Source organism: Pseudorca crassidens, chromosome 7 (genome assembly GCF_039906515.1).
Source record: "Pseudorca crassidens isolate mPseCra1 chromosome 7, mPseCra1.hap1, whole genome shotgun sequence".
Classification (NCBI taxonomy): domain Eukaryota; kingdom Metazoa; phylum Chordata; class Mammalia; order Artiodactyla; family Delphinidae; genus Pseudorca; species Pseudorca crassidens.
The window spans coordinates 55,983,166-56,000,799 of record NC_090302.1 but is presented as its reverse complement, the minus strand read 5'-3'; the positions used below and the strand labels follow the sequence as shown (position 1 = coordinate 56,000,799).

Here is a 17,634-nt window from a genome sequence, read left to right as displayed (position 1 = left end):
CTTAGATTCTTAGCTGTGATTAAAATATTAACTTAGTGAGGCAGGTAACACTGGTTGCTGCATGGCATTCATAAGCACTGATTGGCAGTCAGAGAAATGGTGTTTGAAAACTTATTTCAAAATATGGAGGTGAGGAGAGCCATCAAATGGGATCCTTGGTGGTGAAAGGTTGGGAACCCCTACTGAAGGCAACCATGGTGGTCTTAATTCTTCAAGAAACCCATGATCAGAAAATGCCTTCCTCTGTGGAGCAGCAGAGAAAGGTAGTGATAAGCCTCACAGCCACTAATTCCTCAAAGATGGTACACAGAGGGCTATAGAAAGAAAATGTTTGTATGTAAAGACAGGGGTTACACCTCACTGCTTTCTACAGAAACTCTTGAAAATTGATAGTAAAAATATTGTTACAACAGGGACTACAATTCTTTTGACATACATCTATGGAAAAAATTTTAAATATGCTCAAATAACGTACAAGCACATGTCTTCCAGGAAGAAGACCCAATGAGCATTTCACATTATGTTAAAAGAAAGGAGGCCATGGGAAGTGGGTGCTATTGAGTCCCATAAGAAATGTAGGTATGCTTTGGAAAAACAAAGGCCTGATTTCAACAGTTACTATGTTCACAGAGATGACAGGGCTTGCTGGACACATCTAAACAAAACCAAAATCAAATACTGAAAACCGGGCAGCCTCCTGATTTTTAAAGATAATACTTTTATCAAAGCAAGAACTGTATAAGAGTCTGCTGAGACTAGAATAGCTTTGTAATTTTATCAGATCAACATGAGAGAAGAAGAAAAAACCAAGTTTTTCACACTGTATCAATATTTTATAGAAAGAACTTACCATAGAGTTGATCTTAAGGGGATCTTTTTTGGTACCATCAGACCTATAACTGAAACACAACAGAAACTTAATTAAGAAGAGTCTTCTAATTGCATGTAATATTTAGCTTTAATTTTAAAAAACTGATTTTGTTCCTTAGAATGAGAAATACACAATACTGTATGAAATATGAGACTCCTGGTTAATATACCTAGGTATATCACTGAGATACAGTCTTCCGGTTACTAAATAACTTCTTAACAGGGTCATGCAGTTTGGGAAGGTGTGTTCATTATATCAGGACTGAAGTTCAGGGTAGTATATGAAGTGGACAGAGATATTAACCCAGTTCTATCAACCCACTGAGTTAACCTACATTAACCCAATGAGATAATGTAATTTTTCATTTCCTACTAGTTATTTATGTATATAGCTTACCACTCTTATTAGATAATAAGCTACTTGAGGGGCTTCCCTGGTGGCGCAGTGGTTGGGGGTCCGCCTGCCTATGCAGGGGACATGGGTTCGTGCCCTGGTCCGGGAAGATCCCGCATGCCGCAGAGCGGCTGGGCCCGTGAGCCATGGCCGCTGAGCCTGCGCGTCCGGAGCCTGTGCTCCGCAACGGGAGAGGCCACAGCAGTGAGAGCCCCGCGTGCCGCAAAAAAAAAAAAAAAAAAAAAAAAAAATAAGCTACTTGAAGGCAGATTCATGTCTGATTTAGCTTTGAATCTAACATGTTATCATATACACAATAGGGGTTCAATAAATAAATGCACTTTCACTGAATGGTCAGTTTTAAGAGGATGGAAAGAGGATGGATGTATGAGGAAACAATACATTCTGAATACATTAATTCTGAACCTTACAAATTGTTTTGGGTTCAGAGTCAAGGCAAAATGGTAGCTGTATAACAAAGTTTCTGTGTATGTGTATTGTCTTGGAGAAAATGGAGTTATTTCATCTAAAATTTCTTTATTGACTCACGCAAAATCTCCTCCAAGTGTACAAATCAGCTGAGCTCCAAATACACTCCATAAAGAAAGGCCTCCATATTCCCAGGTCACTATTACAACACTATTGTCAGGAGACCATCTGACCAATTTAACAGCTCCTGTTTTGTTCCAAATGTCTGTTAAGAAATTGTGAGAAGAGTTAAAAATAAATGATTGCTTCATAAATACTTAGTATTTTTTACAGCCTATACCTTCAAGTTGAAACAAGCAGAAAGGCATGCCTGCTTCAAATAATGAGATGAATTCTGTTCGTTTAGGGCTATTTAAAATCAGTATGGTCATTAGCCTTGACCCGATCTAAACAGAACAAAGTCAGTACCCAAGTGATTTATATGAACCAAAAACCGTTTCTGGCCACTATTAGCTTAAATAACTGTAACTGTGTAGTCTTAAAAAGGCTTTGGATTTGGGCAAATCAGTTTCTGTAAGATGGGAATAATATTTCCCTTGAATGATTCAACACTGAATGTCAAACTACTCTGCAAAGTATGAGGGTGTTTTAAAATGTAAAATAATATTTTCCCATGATCTCCATGTTCCATCAGCAATATCAAAGAGATCCAAGTTAAAATAAATCGAAGCTTAACCTTACATTAGGATTAAGTAGGTAAACTCCAGCCTCAGTACCATAGGCGCTTATATCTTCTTTTAACTAATAATAGTTCTTCATATGTAATTATTAAAGGAGAAAATTTCATTGTGTAGTAAAATCCAAGTTTCTTTACTGCAGAGTTAAATGAAACATAGCAGCATTTCCCATCAGCAATTCAAAAGATCTATAGCTTTCACCTCTTTAAAATTAAAATTCTTTACATCTGCAGTATTAATAAATTTTTGTTATAAGTACCTTTGCCACAAAGGGCTTGTATACAGATTTTAGCCTACAGAAGACAGCCTTTGTTAATAGAGTAAGTAAAACTTTTTTCCTCTGCCTGTGTTTGAATCCTCACATTAGCATTTCCCACCATAATTCAGATATATGAATAACTGTATTATTTATGTATATAAAAAATAGTATGGAAACACAAAAGACCCCGAATAGCCAAAGCAATCTTGAGAAAGAAAAACAGATCTGGAGGAATCAGGTTCTCTGACTTCAAACTATATTACAAAGCTAGAGTAATCAAGACAGTATGGTACTGGCACAAAAACAGAAATATAGATCAATGGTACAGGATAGAAAGCCCAGAGATAAACCCATGCACATACTGTCACCTAATTTATGACAAAGGCGGCAAGAACATACAATGGAGAAAAGACAGCCTCTTCAATAAGTGGTGCCAGGAAAACTGGACAGCTACATGCAAAAGAATGGAATTAGAACACTACCTTAACACCATACACAAAAATAAACTCAAAATGGATTAAAGACCTAAATGTAAGACCAGACACTATAAAACTCTTAGAGGAAAACACAGGAAAAATACTCTTTGACATAAACCACAACAAGATCTTTTTTGACCCACCTCCTAGGGTAATGAAAATAAAAACAAAAATAAATAAATGAGACCTAATGAAACTTCAAAGCTTTTGCACACCAAAGGAAACCATAAACCAGATGAAAAGACAACCCTCAGAATGGGAGAAAATATTTGCAAACCAAGCAACTGACAAAGGATTAATCTTCAAAATATATAAGCAGCTCATGCAGATCAATATCAAAAAAACAAACAACCCAATCCAAAAAAGGGCAGAAGCTCTAAATAGACATTTCTCCGAAGAAGATATACAGATGGCCAACAAACACATGAAAGGATGCTCAACATCACTAATCATTAGAGAAATGCAAATCAAAACCACAATGAGGTATCACCTCACACCTGTCAGAATGGCCAACATCAAAATATCTACAAACAAATGCTGGAGAGGGTGTGGAGAAAAGGGAACCCTTTCGCACTGTTGGTGGGATGTAAATTGATAGAGCCACTATGGAGAACACTATGGAGGTTCCTTAAAAAATTGAAAACAGAACTACTATATGACCCAGCAATCCCACTATTGGGCATATACCCTGAGAAAATCATAATTCAAAAGGACACATGCACCCCAATGTTCACTGCAGTACTATTTACAATAGCCAGGATATGGAAACAACCTAAATGTCTAATGACAGATGAATGGATAAAGAAGATGTGGTAGATACATACAATGGCATATTACTCAGCCATAAAAGGGAACGAAATTGGATCATTTGTAGAGATGTGGATGGACCTAGAGTCTGTCATACAGAGTGAAGTAAACCAGAGAGAGAAAAACAAATATCGTATATTAATGCATATATGTGGAATCTAGAAAAATGGTACAGATGAACCTATTTGCAGGGCAGGAATAGAGACAGAGACGTAGAGAACGGACATGTGCACACAGCAGGGGGTAGGGAGGGTGGGACAAATTGGGAGATTAGGTTTGACATAAATACACTACCATGTGTAAAACAGATAGCTAGTGGGAACCTGCTGTATAGCACAGGGAGCTCAGCTCAGTGCTCTGTGACAACCAAGATGGGTGGGATGGGGGGGTGAGAGAGAGGACCAAGGTGGGGGGGATGTATGTATACATATAGCTGATTCATTTCATTGTACAGGAGAAACTAACACAACATTGTAAAGCAATTCTACTGCAATAAAAAAAATTCTTATTAAAATAGAAAAAAAAATGCCCAATAAAGCCATATCAAATGACGAAACTAAAACAAAACAAATAACCAAATAAATAAATGGTAACATGCATAAGAAACCTCGTATCTTATTAGTATACTTTACACATTTAAGAGTGAAATTTAAAACCAAACCAAGAAGAAACATACAAACTCAAATCAAAGCTTACAGAATGGTTATAAACAGTATTCCTATTAATCCCAAGTAAACATATATATACATATGTACATAATATGCATATCTATTTTCCAAGTATTATACACACATTAAAATCTAGTTGTAGAGATATACAATAAAATGTTAATGACAGTTAACCTAATCTTCAAGTGGCAGGAATATGGAAAATTTATCTAGCTGGTAACCTACCATAAACATAGATTGTGATAACCTGCATAATGAGAAAAATGTAAAACGTAATCCAAAGACTTTCTGTTACAGAGCTGAACTCTGAAGAAAGAAAGGAGAAAACTGAAAGTGAGTTTGGTTAGTGTTTGAATTAAGGCAGCCCAGGGGGCGGAGGTGTGAAGAGTGGGGAGTGGTGAGGTGAAAAAGGTTAGAAATATAGGGACAGAAGGTTGGAATGGGACCTAGCAATGACTAGGGAGTTGGGGTCTCACATCCTATACAAAGACAAGAAAGGGGTTTCAGGCTGGCGTGAGTCTGGGAATCAGAATGGAAGCCGCTGTATCACGTAAGGACTCCTGCAGTGCTGCCACCTGTAAAAATCAGCCAGTGGAGCCAGAAAAATACACAGAAGCTTGTCTGTGTTCAAGATGCAGGACAGCACAAGTCTCCTGACATTTTAAGCAGTTTTTATAGTCTAAAGTTATGTAACTCAAGAAGGCAGCACTCTCCCATAAGAAAAACTGCAAGAGTGAGAGTTAGCAGATAACCAAAGGGAGAATTGGCATTCCAAGAACATGAGAAAAGGAAACAATCTAAAAAATTCAATACAGTGCTGTCAATCAATCAATAGAAGCAATGAGGAGAACTTCCTGAAATGATGATAAATGTTCTATATTTGCTTGGTCTAACAGACAGTCACTAGCTACATGTGGCTATTCAACATTTAGGTGTGACTATGAAACTGAGAAAAGTTTTAATTTTCTTTAATGTCAGTTAGTTTCATTTAAACAGCCACATGTGGCTGGTAACTACTGTACTGCACATCACAACATTAGTATGGATAGAAAATTAAACAGATAAAAGGGTTAGAAAACACAATCAAAATACACAACACCCTATTCTTGTCAGTTGCAGCAAAAAGTGTCCTTAGAAAAAAATACATGCAAGCCTTTAAAGGCTATGCAGTAAGAATGATAAAAACTTAAGGAGCAAATTTCTGTTTCTGGCAGTATAGCGAAATGACACCTTGAATGACTCTCCACACTGAAACAACTAAAATGTTAAACAGAATACTTAAACACATCAAAATATCCAAAAATACTGGGAGGTAAGTGAGTGTACCAAGTGCTCTTGCCCTGAATTTTTCTGCCAAACCCTAGAGACCTGACTTTTACATCTGACGACTCACAGCATGTGAGGAACAGGAGATAAAGCTCAGAGCTTGGCCAAGGCAGGGAATCTAATAGAAGATACCCACGTAAAGCTGGGACTACAAAGATTCCATGAACAAGGGAGAATGAGAAATAAACTCTACCACATGGAAGGTGAAAAAATAGCAAGAACACTTCCCTGTTTTTGTCCATGGTATTGAATGGAAAATAAAGAAGTTCCCCTGAGAATCTGCAACCAGAAACCAGTCCTCAGTCTGATCTGTAATTTGTGTAACTTGTATGATTCAAAAAAATCTCAAACAGAGAATATAATGCAAAGGGTTCCAGACTGATGTAGTTTTCCCAGGTGATTGGAAGAAACAAACAGAAATCTTCTCTGGAAGAACTCAAATTCAATCTAGCTTTTTTGCTTTCCTGATCAAAAAGCATATAGATGCTTTCTTTCCTCCTTTCCTCTTGACTCAAATGCAGCAGTAATGCTTGGAGCTCAGAAGCTACCCTGTGATCATGACAGAAAGGCCAAATGAATGCCAACAGCAGCTTACCTTTGGATTTCTTGCTATTACAGAAAATAAATCCTATTTGTCTAAGCAATAGTAAGTTGGGTTTTCTGTTAGTTTCATTCAAAAACATTTCCAATGATACAGACTTTAGACTTACATCTGTGGACAGGATTCAATCAACAGTCACTAAGGGGGTTCAGAAAGAGATTTTCTGGTTTGTTTACTGCTGTGTAACCAGCATTTAGAACAGTGTCTGGCCTACAGTATGTACTCAATAATTACTCATTGAATGAACAAATGGAATTGGAAGGCATAAAATAACAGAGGCGATGAAATCAGGCAAGAGTCTAAAGCAAAACCCAGACAAGGAATATAGGGGCTAAAACTAAGTGAGGACAGAGAAAACTAAATGAAGAGATATCCCAGGAGCCTCTAGTGACACAGAAATCCTTGGGTCAGAGAGAACATTGTTACATATTTTAACAATATTTGGCCTTTGGCCTCCATCATTTAATTTAAAACCTCCATCATTTAATTTAAAACGAAATTGGATCATTTGCAGAGATGTGGATGGACCTAGAGTCTGTCATACAGAGTGAAGTAAACCAGAGAGAGAAAAACAAATATCGTATATTAATGCATATATGTGGAATCCAGAAAAATGGTACAGATGAACCTATTTGCAGGGCAGGAATAGAGACAGAGACTCTATTACCTTTAATTAAGAAGAAAAAAAAAAAAGAAGAGGACTCACCAGGATATTGTTTTGCTGTTAACTCTAGTTTATGAGATAGTAGCATGGCTCCAGTGGTGTTATCTATTGTATAAACCTGTACAGAACCACTGTAAAAATCAAAAAGACTTTTAGTGTAAAGAGACAAATACAAATATAAAAAAACATGACTACAGGAAATATTATGTTCTGCTGATAGGAGTGTAAACTAGAACAAAACCATTTTGTAAATAATTTGCAGTCATCTCTTAAATTTAAACAAATGCATATTCTGTAATCTAGCAATTTCACCTACAGATATAACCCAGAAATATCCTTGTCTTTGAGACATGTATAATGTTCATTATAGTACTGGGAATAAGTGCAAAGAAATGGAAATAATCTACATGTCCAGCAATAAGACAAAGGAAAGAGAAACTGTGGTATATTTATATAGTAGTATACCATATAGCACTGAAAATGAATTTTTGTCATGTGCATTAAAATGGACAGCATATCTATCTACCCACCCATCCATCTATATATCTACATAAATAGTATAATTCTGTTTCTATACTGTGAAAAACATTCAAAACATAGTTAAATACATTTGTGGTAAAAATACAACAAGGACCTAATGTACACAGATTCCAGATTAGTAACTGCCCTGGTGGAGAAAGGGGAATATTAAAGAAGAGAGACAAACGGGGGCTACATCAGTGCAGTACTGGAAACTTTCAGAAATCTTCATTTTGTTATTTTTTACCTTATATTATCTTTTGTATGTATACACATGATACATACTCTTATGTATATGGTAAGTATCATTATTCCATTAAAAAATCTTTACAAGGGTCAAACTTACAAAGGGCCAGAAACCAAAACAAAGAATCTGTATATTACATCTAAGCTATATTTCAAAATTGAATTATAATAATCACAAAAAATATCATTTCTGCTTACAGAGTCATTCTCAGATCGAAAATTTAACATAAATGTTGTTTTAAAAATAATTTAAATCCAAGGCTGCTTTTGCACACATCAGGATGATACTAGCTTATGACTGCCAGAATGTTCTGACCCTTATCTGTACTCCTTCAAGGTAGGAGAAGTTAGATGATCTCCTCACAGCAGCTTTGATCAGTTTCCAGTTTCCAGTTTCCAGCCCCACTCTTCTCAAGGATCAGGATGGGGACTAAATAAAATACCTGCAATAACAGGCCACTTGAAGTTATCCCACAGCTCACTGATGCTCTGTTTCTAAATTCTTTTTTTCTCTCTGTGTTTCATTTTGCATCGTTTCTCTTGCTGTGTTCTTCAAGCTTATTAATCTTTTCTTCTGTAATGTTTGATTTGGGTCTTTTGTCTTCCATGTTTCAGTTCAATACTCAAAAGAAACCCTCTACAGCTCTCTGGAGTTCTCTCTTTGTGCCACTCTCTCCTCTGATGTCTGGCCTGTGAGCCCCAGCTGCTTTGGTCTCCCAGACTCTCATTTCCTTTCCACACACTCAACCCAGGGAATCTGCCAGGCCCTGTCTCTCTATCCTTGTGCTGGAGATTCTCTCAAAGTAATTGAAGCTGGGGCAGTTGAAGAGTTTTCTTATTTAGTTTCTCATCTTTCAGGGATCACTATCCTTTGTTGCCTGATGTCCTATGTCTTGAATTCAAAACACTTGTTTCATAGTTTTGTCCATTTTCTTGGCTATTTTAGGTGGGAGAGAAAAATCTGATCTGTTACTCTAACTTAGAAGCCAAATGCCTGGAACAGAATCTATCCAGACTACCTGCCCAATTAGATACCTTGCTAAAAGACAGCACTAAGTGGCTAGCAGGTATTTACTTATTTTTGCTTTGCATCTAACAACTGTCAAGTGCTAACTCTGGGTTGCTGAACTCTAACAAGTCAGTGAGGAGTCCAGATATTTCTAATATAAGAAGTAGGTGCTATGTCAATAGTTACAAAAGACTGACAATTAACGTTTTAAGTATTTATAGTGCCTATATTAAATTATTTTTCTTTCCATTTCTCATAAGCCCACCATAAAAGAAAAATATATTTCATTAAAAAGACACTACTTACTAATCTCAAAGCAAAAAACATCTCTCTATAATAGAGATATATATGGCTATTACCACCGTAAGTAATCAAATTTAGCATCATCAATACTGAGACCACTCAATGTTATTGCTGCATGATGCCATAGGAAGTACAAAACACCTATGACAAAAATGTTTAACCAGAATCTAATCAAACCTTTAAATATAAGGGGAAGAATTAGGCTGTAAACTGTCATCCTAAAAGAAAGCTGGTTTCTTATAGAATTCTAATGAGGTGTTCAAGTCAATTAATCCTGGTAAGTGCTGGCAGATCAGGGCTAGAAGCCACTAGGTCAGTTATGTCACATAGCTATAATCACAAAACTTTCACCCCAACCCATGATCATGCCATAAGAAGGGCTGATCCTCTCCCAACTCATGAAAACTGAGGTAACTAAAAGGCTGAAGGCCAAGATTCCACCTTCATTATCCTGGAAGAAGGGCTAGAATCCTGGCTTCTAAAATCTGGCCTTGCTAGACCCCTGGGTGCTAGTCCTAAATGTAGGTGATGTAGAACTGCACACCTACCACTGTTCCCGTCTCTGTCAGTTTCCTCTAAATGCTGATGTGAGCTTCCTACTCATTTGACTATACTGGCTCAATAAGAACCACCTTCAAGATTCAAACAGGTGTTACAGAAACTAATTAAATGCCAATATGAGAAAACGATGAGACACATTTAGAATGTAGGATATTCTGTAAACAACTGACCTAGACTCAAAAAAAAGTTAATGTCATAAAAATAAGAAAAATGATACAAGGATTTTTATAGGCAAAAGGTAACTAAAGAGAAATAATAACCAAATATAATTCATGAATTTTGAATGATTCTGATTAAAACAAAAGAGATGAAGGAAATTTGGTGACAACTGGGTTAGTATGAATATGAATTCAATATTAGATCTTATTGGGGATTTATCATTAATTTTCCCAAGTGTTTGACTAAAGATGATGCATTTATGTAAGAGAATGTCTCCTTTTTTGGAAACCAAGAAATAATGTAAATGTCCTTTAACAGGAAATCAGACAAAGTATGATATATTCATACACCAAAACACTACTTATAAATCAATCCCAAATAAATGATTTCAGTTACTGGCAAATAAGCTGGATGAATTCACAACGTTGACTGAAAGAATCAAGACACAAAACATAGAATATGATTCTATTCATATAAAGTTCAAAATTATGCTTTTTAGGAATGCATACTTGAGTGGTAAAACTGTAAAAAAAAAAATGGAAATGATTATCATGAAAGACAAAATTGGTTACCTTTAAGTGTTAAGGGGGGGATGGGAGTCATGATTAGGAAGTGGCAGGAGTAAAACTTATATTGGCTGGCAACGTTCTATTTCTTGACTGAGTTGTGAAAAGATGGATGTTTGTATTATAATTATTTGTAAAACTGTGAATATCTGGATTATGCATCTTCCTGTTTGTTTTTATTTTACAATATGAAAGTTAAAAAGGATATTATAAACTCTATGCCAATAAGTTTGACAGTGTATATGAAAGAAACCAATTCCTAGAAAAACACAACCTGCCAAAATGACTAAGAGACAAAAAATCTAAATGTTCTTCAGTCTATTTTAAAACTGAATTGAATTAGTAATCAAGAAAATTCTAGGCTCAGGTGGCTTCACTGACAAATTCAGCCACACATTCAAAGATGAACAAAGAAGGGAAAGAGAGAAATCCTTCCTCAACTTGTCTTATGAGACAAGCATAACCTTGGTTAACCAGGAGAGAGAAAAAAAAAAAAAACTATAGCAAACTGTACTCATGAACATAGATTTAAAAATTCTAAACAAAATGTGACCAAATCAAATCCATAATGATGAAGAAAAATACGCTTTCCTTTTCTCCTTACACTAAGTTAAATTTACTTTCTACATTTATCTCCTCAGTGAGAAGCAATGTGTTGAGGATAAGAATTTCCTACTTCACAAACAGATTATTGACAGTATAATGAAGGCAGTGATTTATAACACTATCAGTGTATTACTTATACTGATAGAAATACTTTGATACTTACCTTGATGTAGCTGGAAACAATATTAGATGTTGTGTTCTACAGAACCACTAAGTCACATTTTGAGGTCAAAATGGAATTTTATATTTAACAAAGAGTTTTGAAGACTAAAAAGCACTATACACATTTTAAGGCATTACTCTCAGCATCTGATATGATCTTTTTATTTGAGCTAAAACATAAAGCTCAAAAAAGTCAGGTATATTTGTTGTTTTCTAATGTATCCCAAGTGCTTAGAATTGTGCCTGGCACATGGTAGACACAAATATATTTGTTGAATGAATAATTTGTATTCAATTTTACTTCTAAAACCTGAATTATTTGAATTAAAGCAAGAAATTGATTTTATGTATAAGCTTTTAATTTGCTTGTTAACTAAGGCACACCCACTAATTCAAAGGCAAGTCAACACTGATGTCTTAAAAAGAAAGGACTGTTTCCAAAAAAGGAAAACATTCTTCCTGATCTTCTTTTAAACAATAAAGAACCGAAATTTTAACTGATTTAATCTTCTCAACTTGTGACTCAATTTCCTACCACTGAAAAAAAGCTCACTTTTACAAACTTAAACACCCAATCTCCAAAATCTGCCCTTTAGATTTGTTTGCTTCAATCTATTAAAATGCTTTTAAATTTTATATTAAGGCTGATTCATAAATTATGAAAGGCACAATAAAGTTCATAAGTGTGTTAAGAATATCTTACGGTTTAAAAAAAACCCATTATTTTTGGCAGTAAGTCTTAAAATACAGACATCTGTATCAATTACCTCGCACAACCAAACGCCATCAGTCGATACTTGTTATTTACTGCTACACAAGTTCCATCAACAACATCTTGTGGCCAAACTCCATGAAGCTGCTAAAATTAAGAAAAATAGTTAAGATTTAAAGCATGTTCCCCAAATATACTTTTATCAATAAAATTCTCCTTCAATGAACACAGTTTTATAAGGCTTTATATGGTTCTTTATATGGTTTGATCTGGATAGGAAAACATCCCATCAGAACTACCATCTGGATTTTCTCCCTTAAAAACCTCAATTTCATTAACTGGTTCAATACATATTCCCAAATGAGCTCAGTCCAGTGCTAATCTATTCATAAAACACTAAAAAATGGATATCTGACCTGTAAATTCAAATTAAATGAAGACAACTTTCCTATTAAAATGTAAACCTCTTAATGGTAGAAACTGCATCTAATTTGCTCACTATTATTATTCTTGTCACCTAGCATATAGTGTTGAACTTTTCTGATCAATCGAAAATGGTCGATTTTATTTCATCTATCCTTTGGAAGTGATTAATGATTTGTCAATTGCTGACTATTCTCTATTACTCCTTTGCTTTATAGTACAGTGGTTAGTAGCATGGTATCTGGCAGCCTGACATAACATCTCAGATCTACCCGACTTGCTAAAATGATTATTTGGCCTTTCCAAGCTTCAGTTTTCTTATCTGTAAATTACCTCTTAGAGTGTTTTGAAAATTAAATGAGAACTTACATACAAGTAACCCACTTAATACAATGCCTGGAATTCAACAAGTTAAGCTTCAATAAATGAATGACATTATTATTAAGCTTTATATGCTACTTAATTCTGAATACAGACACAGAATAGATTCAGCTCTCTTGTCTGTTTTTATTTGTCAAATCAAGGGCATCCTAGATCATAAATTTCTAAGGCAAAGGTCATCATGACTGTTTAGTAAGCACAAAAAATCAGCACACTACAATACAGCACTTTATTTCTGGATTATCACGATAGTAAAATTAGATGATCCAATATAATTAAACTGTTTGAAATATAATACTATAGATTTTATTTAATTCCTAACTATAGAATCTACTATCTAAATATGGAATATTTGCTTTTTTGTAGGAATTTTATTCTTCAATTTTAATAATAAAACTAGACATTATTTTAGTTAACAAAAATGGCAAAGACAGCATTGAGCATTATTTCTTTGGACTGCTGCCTAGACTGAAATTCGTCTATTCATCCCTATAACAAAAATTTTCCAGGTGCCTACTATTCACCAGGTACTGCTCTAGGTGCCAAGGATACTGCAGATATTCAAACATAACAAAATCCCTAGCTATATCCCTGCTTTACGTTTGTTAAGAGACTGACAAGTTTAAAAAACTGTACAGTATCACGTGGGAGGTTAGTAAATGTTACAGAAAAAAATAATAAAACAATTAAGGAGAAGAGAGTATATGGGTGAAGATGTAATATTAAAAGGTCTGCCCTATGAAGGTGCCTCTTGAGGAAAGTACTTTCGGAGATACAGCAGTAGAAAGGCCCTGTCACAGTAGCATTTCTGGCATGTTCAAAGAACATCAAAGAGGCCTGTGCAGATGGAGTGGAGTGGAGTGGAATGGGGGAAGGAGAAGGAATAAATGAGGTAACAGATGAAATAGGGGGCCAGATTTATAGGGCTTTGAAAGTCACCATAAGAACTTTGGCTTTTTCTCCAATTCATATATGGGGAGTCATTTGGAGTGTCTTTAGTTTTTTTTAACCCTTTCTATTATGAATTATAATACATTAGAGAAAAATACAAAAGCAAAAATGTACATCACAATAATATCACAAAGTAAACACTTGTGAAATTACCACTCAGGCTAGGAATTACCAGTACCCACAAGTCCCCCAACAGTGTCACTCCTGATCAATATTATCCTCACCTCTACCACAAAAGAAACAATATCCAGACCTACATAGTAATCACTTCCTTCTTTTCCTTTAAACCATTAACACTTAAACATGCGTCCACACAGAACTGATTCAGAGCTGCCTATGTTTTTTGTTTTCCTTCAATTTTATATAAAATAGAATCAGAGCATGTACTCTTTTGTGTCTAGCCGCTTCCACTAAACATGTTTGTGAGATTCATCCATGTTGTTGCATACAGCCTTGTTTGTTCATGCTCATTGTCATGTCAAACACTGGGCTTTTAGCTCACTGGGCCTCTGGCCTCCCCTAACCAGTCTTGTTAGCTCTTTACAGTCTTTTTAGCTCTCCAAAGCCGTTAAGCACATTCAAAAAATATTTTTTCTCCAGCTCTTTTAGCTGTCCTCAGCAGGTTTTGTCCTAAATATCTTGTCCTACTGAAGGGTTCTGAGCAGAGGAGTGGCATAATCTGACATATTTTAATACATTTGCTAACTGTATTGAACAGTGCCAAACAGGGGACTTCCTTGGCAGTCTAGTGGTTAAGACTCCACGCTTCCACTGCAGGGGGCGTGGATTTGATCCCTGGTCAGGGAACTAAGATCCCGCATCACCGCTCGGCAGAGCCAAAAAAAAAAAAAAAGAAGGCAGTGCCAAACAGGATTTTTATAAAGCACTTAAATAATGTCTGATATAAATACGGCATTAGTGTATTTCCCAATTACCAGTAATAGATATGTATTGTTTTCTTGTAATTTATATTTTCTACTTATAACTTATTTAATAATGTTTCGTCTACTTTTCATTATTTTAAATCCTTAATTTACTAGAAAACTTTCTTTAACCAAATACTAATACAAGCTGATATTCAGAAATCAGTCACTCACTTTCCAGCTCTAATATTTTTGTTTTCAGTAAAAACATTTAAATCCCAAACATATGTCAACAAAATGAAGAGGCAATCTACTGAATGGAAGAAAATATTTGCAAATCATATATGTGAGAAAAGATTGTATCCAAAATATATTAAAAACTCACACATTTAATAGCAAAAAAATTCTGATTAAAAAATGGGCAGATGATCTGCATAGACATTTCTCCAAAGAACACACAGAGAGAGCCAAAAACTACCTGACAAGATGCTCAGCATCACTAACACCAGGGAAATGCAAATCAAAACCACAATGAGGTATCACCTCGTACCTGTCAGAATGGCTATTATCAAAAAGACAAGAAATAATAAGTGTTGGGAGGATGTGGAGAAAAGGGAACCCTTGTGCACTGTTGATGGGAATGTAAATTGGTATGCCACTAGAGAAAACAGTATGGAACTTCCTCAAAAAAAAAAAAAAAAAAAAAGTAAAGTTAGAACAACCGTATAATCCAGCAATTCCACTTCTGGGTATTTATCCAAAAAAAAAAAAAAAAAAAATAGAAGAAGAAGAAGAAAACACTAACTTAAAAAGATAACTGTACTCCCATGATCAATGCAGCATTATTTACAATAGCCAAATATGGAAACATCTAAGGGCCCACTGATGGATGAATGGATAAAGAAAATTTGGTACACACACACAGGAATATACAGGTGACCCTTACAACATGGGGGTTAGGGGCATCTACCCCCGGCATATACAACTTTACAGTTGTCCCTCCATATCCTTGGTTCCGCATCTGTGGATTCAATCAATCGCAGATCGTAGAGTACTGTGGCATGTATTTACTGAAAAAAACCCAGGTGTAGGTGGACCTGCACAGTTCAAACCTATGTTGTTCAAGGGTCAACTATATTATTTAGCCATAAAGAAGAATGAAATCTTGCCTTTTGCAACAGCATGGATGGACCTTGAGGGCATTATGCTGAGTGAAATAAATCAGACAGAAAGCTGATACCATATAGAAAAATATGCCCTTGAAAACTTAAAATCCTTTCCATTAAACACACTGAACATGAATATTTAGCTTCTCTGACTCTTAAAACCCCAACTTTTATAACAGAAAAGATTTTTTTCAAAATGCATATGTTGGCAAGGACAAAGAATGGGAGAGGAGGTGGTCTCAGAAAATTCTGGACGCTGGGAAGCAAGTGGATGAGTAGAATCCTTAACCAGCAGTAATGATGTTGAAAAACAGCCACACTTACATTGTAAGGTACACAAAAGGCCTTGGAATTTAAATGTCTCTCAAAAGCTGAACTAAAAGCAGTAGGATTGGTTTAAAGCCTGTTTAATCAGTAGCTGGCACTGCCTACCTCCCAGTCTGAGCAGCTAAGAAATATCCCACCTCCACTCCAATAGAAAACTGGAGTTTTTCTTTAGAGAAAAACAAAAAAATCTCAGTGGTCTCTAGACCACACCAAAAATAGGGATACATGGGAGTTTACATCCTGAATTTGGACCCTCTAGTCTAACTCTTCCATAACTCAAATCCCAAAATACTGGGCCAGCCAGGTACATATTCTCTGAGAAAGACTGCAGGACTCTTCTCCAACAGACACTGGATATGGAGTGGGGAGGAAAAGAAATAACCCAGTTAGCTCACCCTATGATGAAGACCACAGTCAACCAAACCCACCAAAGCCCACACAGCCTTCAGTGAATCCAAATTCTTATTTTGGGTCTCTGTCACAGCAACCAAATTCATATATTAATGAATCAAATATTAATTAACCATTAACTCTGAAAGGATCTAAAAATAAAGGAATATAGGAAATCCACAGGATGATAATGATGGACAGCCTAAAAATGCAACTGTGTTAAATAGGTATGTATAGTAAGCAATCGTCCAGAAGGCTCCAAGAGAAATTTATTCAAGATGAAACGGATACTAACATAATCAAAATCACAATAACTATATTGGGAAGATGGGAAGAACTTACAGACAGGGTGGGGGAACAGGGAAGTGGGAAGTACATGGTCATTTTCCACAATGGGAAGTCAATGAACACAGCCTAAAAACTAAAAATTACAGGAAATACTCAGAGTAGTGGAGATAAATAGCAAAATCACCAGTGAAGGAATAAAAAGTAGTTGCCTCTGAGAATGAAAACGGAATGAAGAGAACAAGCAGGAGGAAAGGAACTATCATTTTTCATTAACATGTCAATAGAACTGTCTACTTACACTATTTATATGTATAGTTTTGATTAAAAAAATCTTAAATAAGGAAAATAGGGGAGGGGTTTAATAAAGACTAAAATTAATAAATGCAAAATTAAAAAATAAACATTCCAAGTAAATAAGTCATACCTCTGCAGTAAATCTACTTGACACTGGTGTGATAAATCCAACTTTACCATCATTAAACACAACAGCAAACCCATCAAGTGTGGCACAGTATTCCATGTCTCTAATGTGCACATCTTCAAAGCCCAGGAATGAACCTGCTGATGAAAAAAAAAGTACATGAAATATGAATATAAATATAGTAAATTAATTCTCTTGTATTTTTGCTTGCAAACCATATAAGGACAGTTAAAAGGGCAAACATAATGACCTAACAACACTAAACAACTGAACTACTCTTTCCTACTCTCTCTCTCTCTCTCTCTCTCTCTCTCACACACACACACACACACACACACACCCTCCTCCCT

The 17,634-nt window shown here is 35.6% G+C and overlaps 1 protein-coding gene across 4 annotated transcripts in view; it reads right to left on the bottom strand.

Moving 5' to 3' along the window:
- Positions 1-17,634, bottom strand: part of RIC1 (RIC1 homolog, RAB6A GEF complex partner 1) — a 136,714-nt gene that overhangs the window by 32,411 nt on the left and 86,669 nt on the right. For 2 of the 4 annotated variants that reach the window (XM_067744315.1, XM_067744319.1), the window contains 5 exons: positions 17,288-17,424; positions 12,130-12,221; positions 7,274-7,362; positions 1,814-1,958; positions 851-899 (listed from right to left, as the gene is read on the bottom strand). In XM_067744315.1, coding sequence (XP_067600416.1) covers positions 851-899; positions 1,814-1,958; positions 7,274-7,362; positions 12,130-12,221; positions 17,288-17,424 — 512 coding nt within the window. The remainder of the gene's footprint in view (positions 1-850; positions 900-1,813; positions 1,959-7,273; positions 7,363-12,129; positions 12,222-17,287; positions 17,425-17,634) is intronic. The other 2 variants (XM_067744317.1, XM_067744316.1) reach the window with 2 other exon arrangements.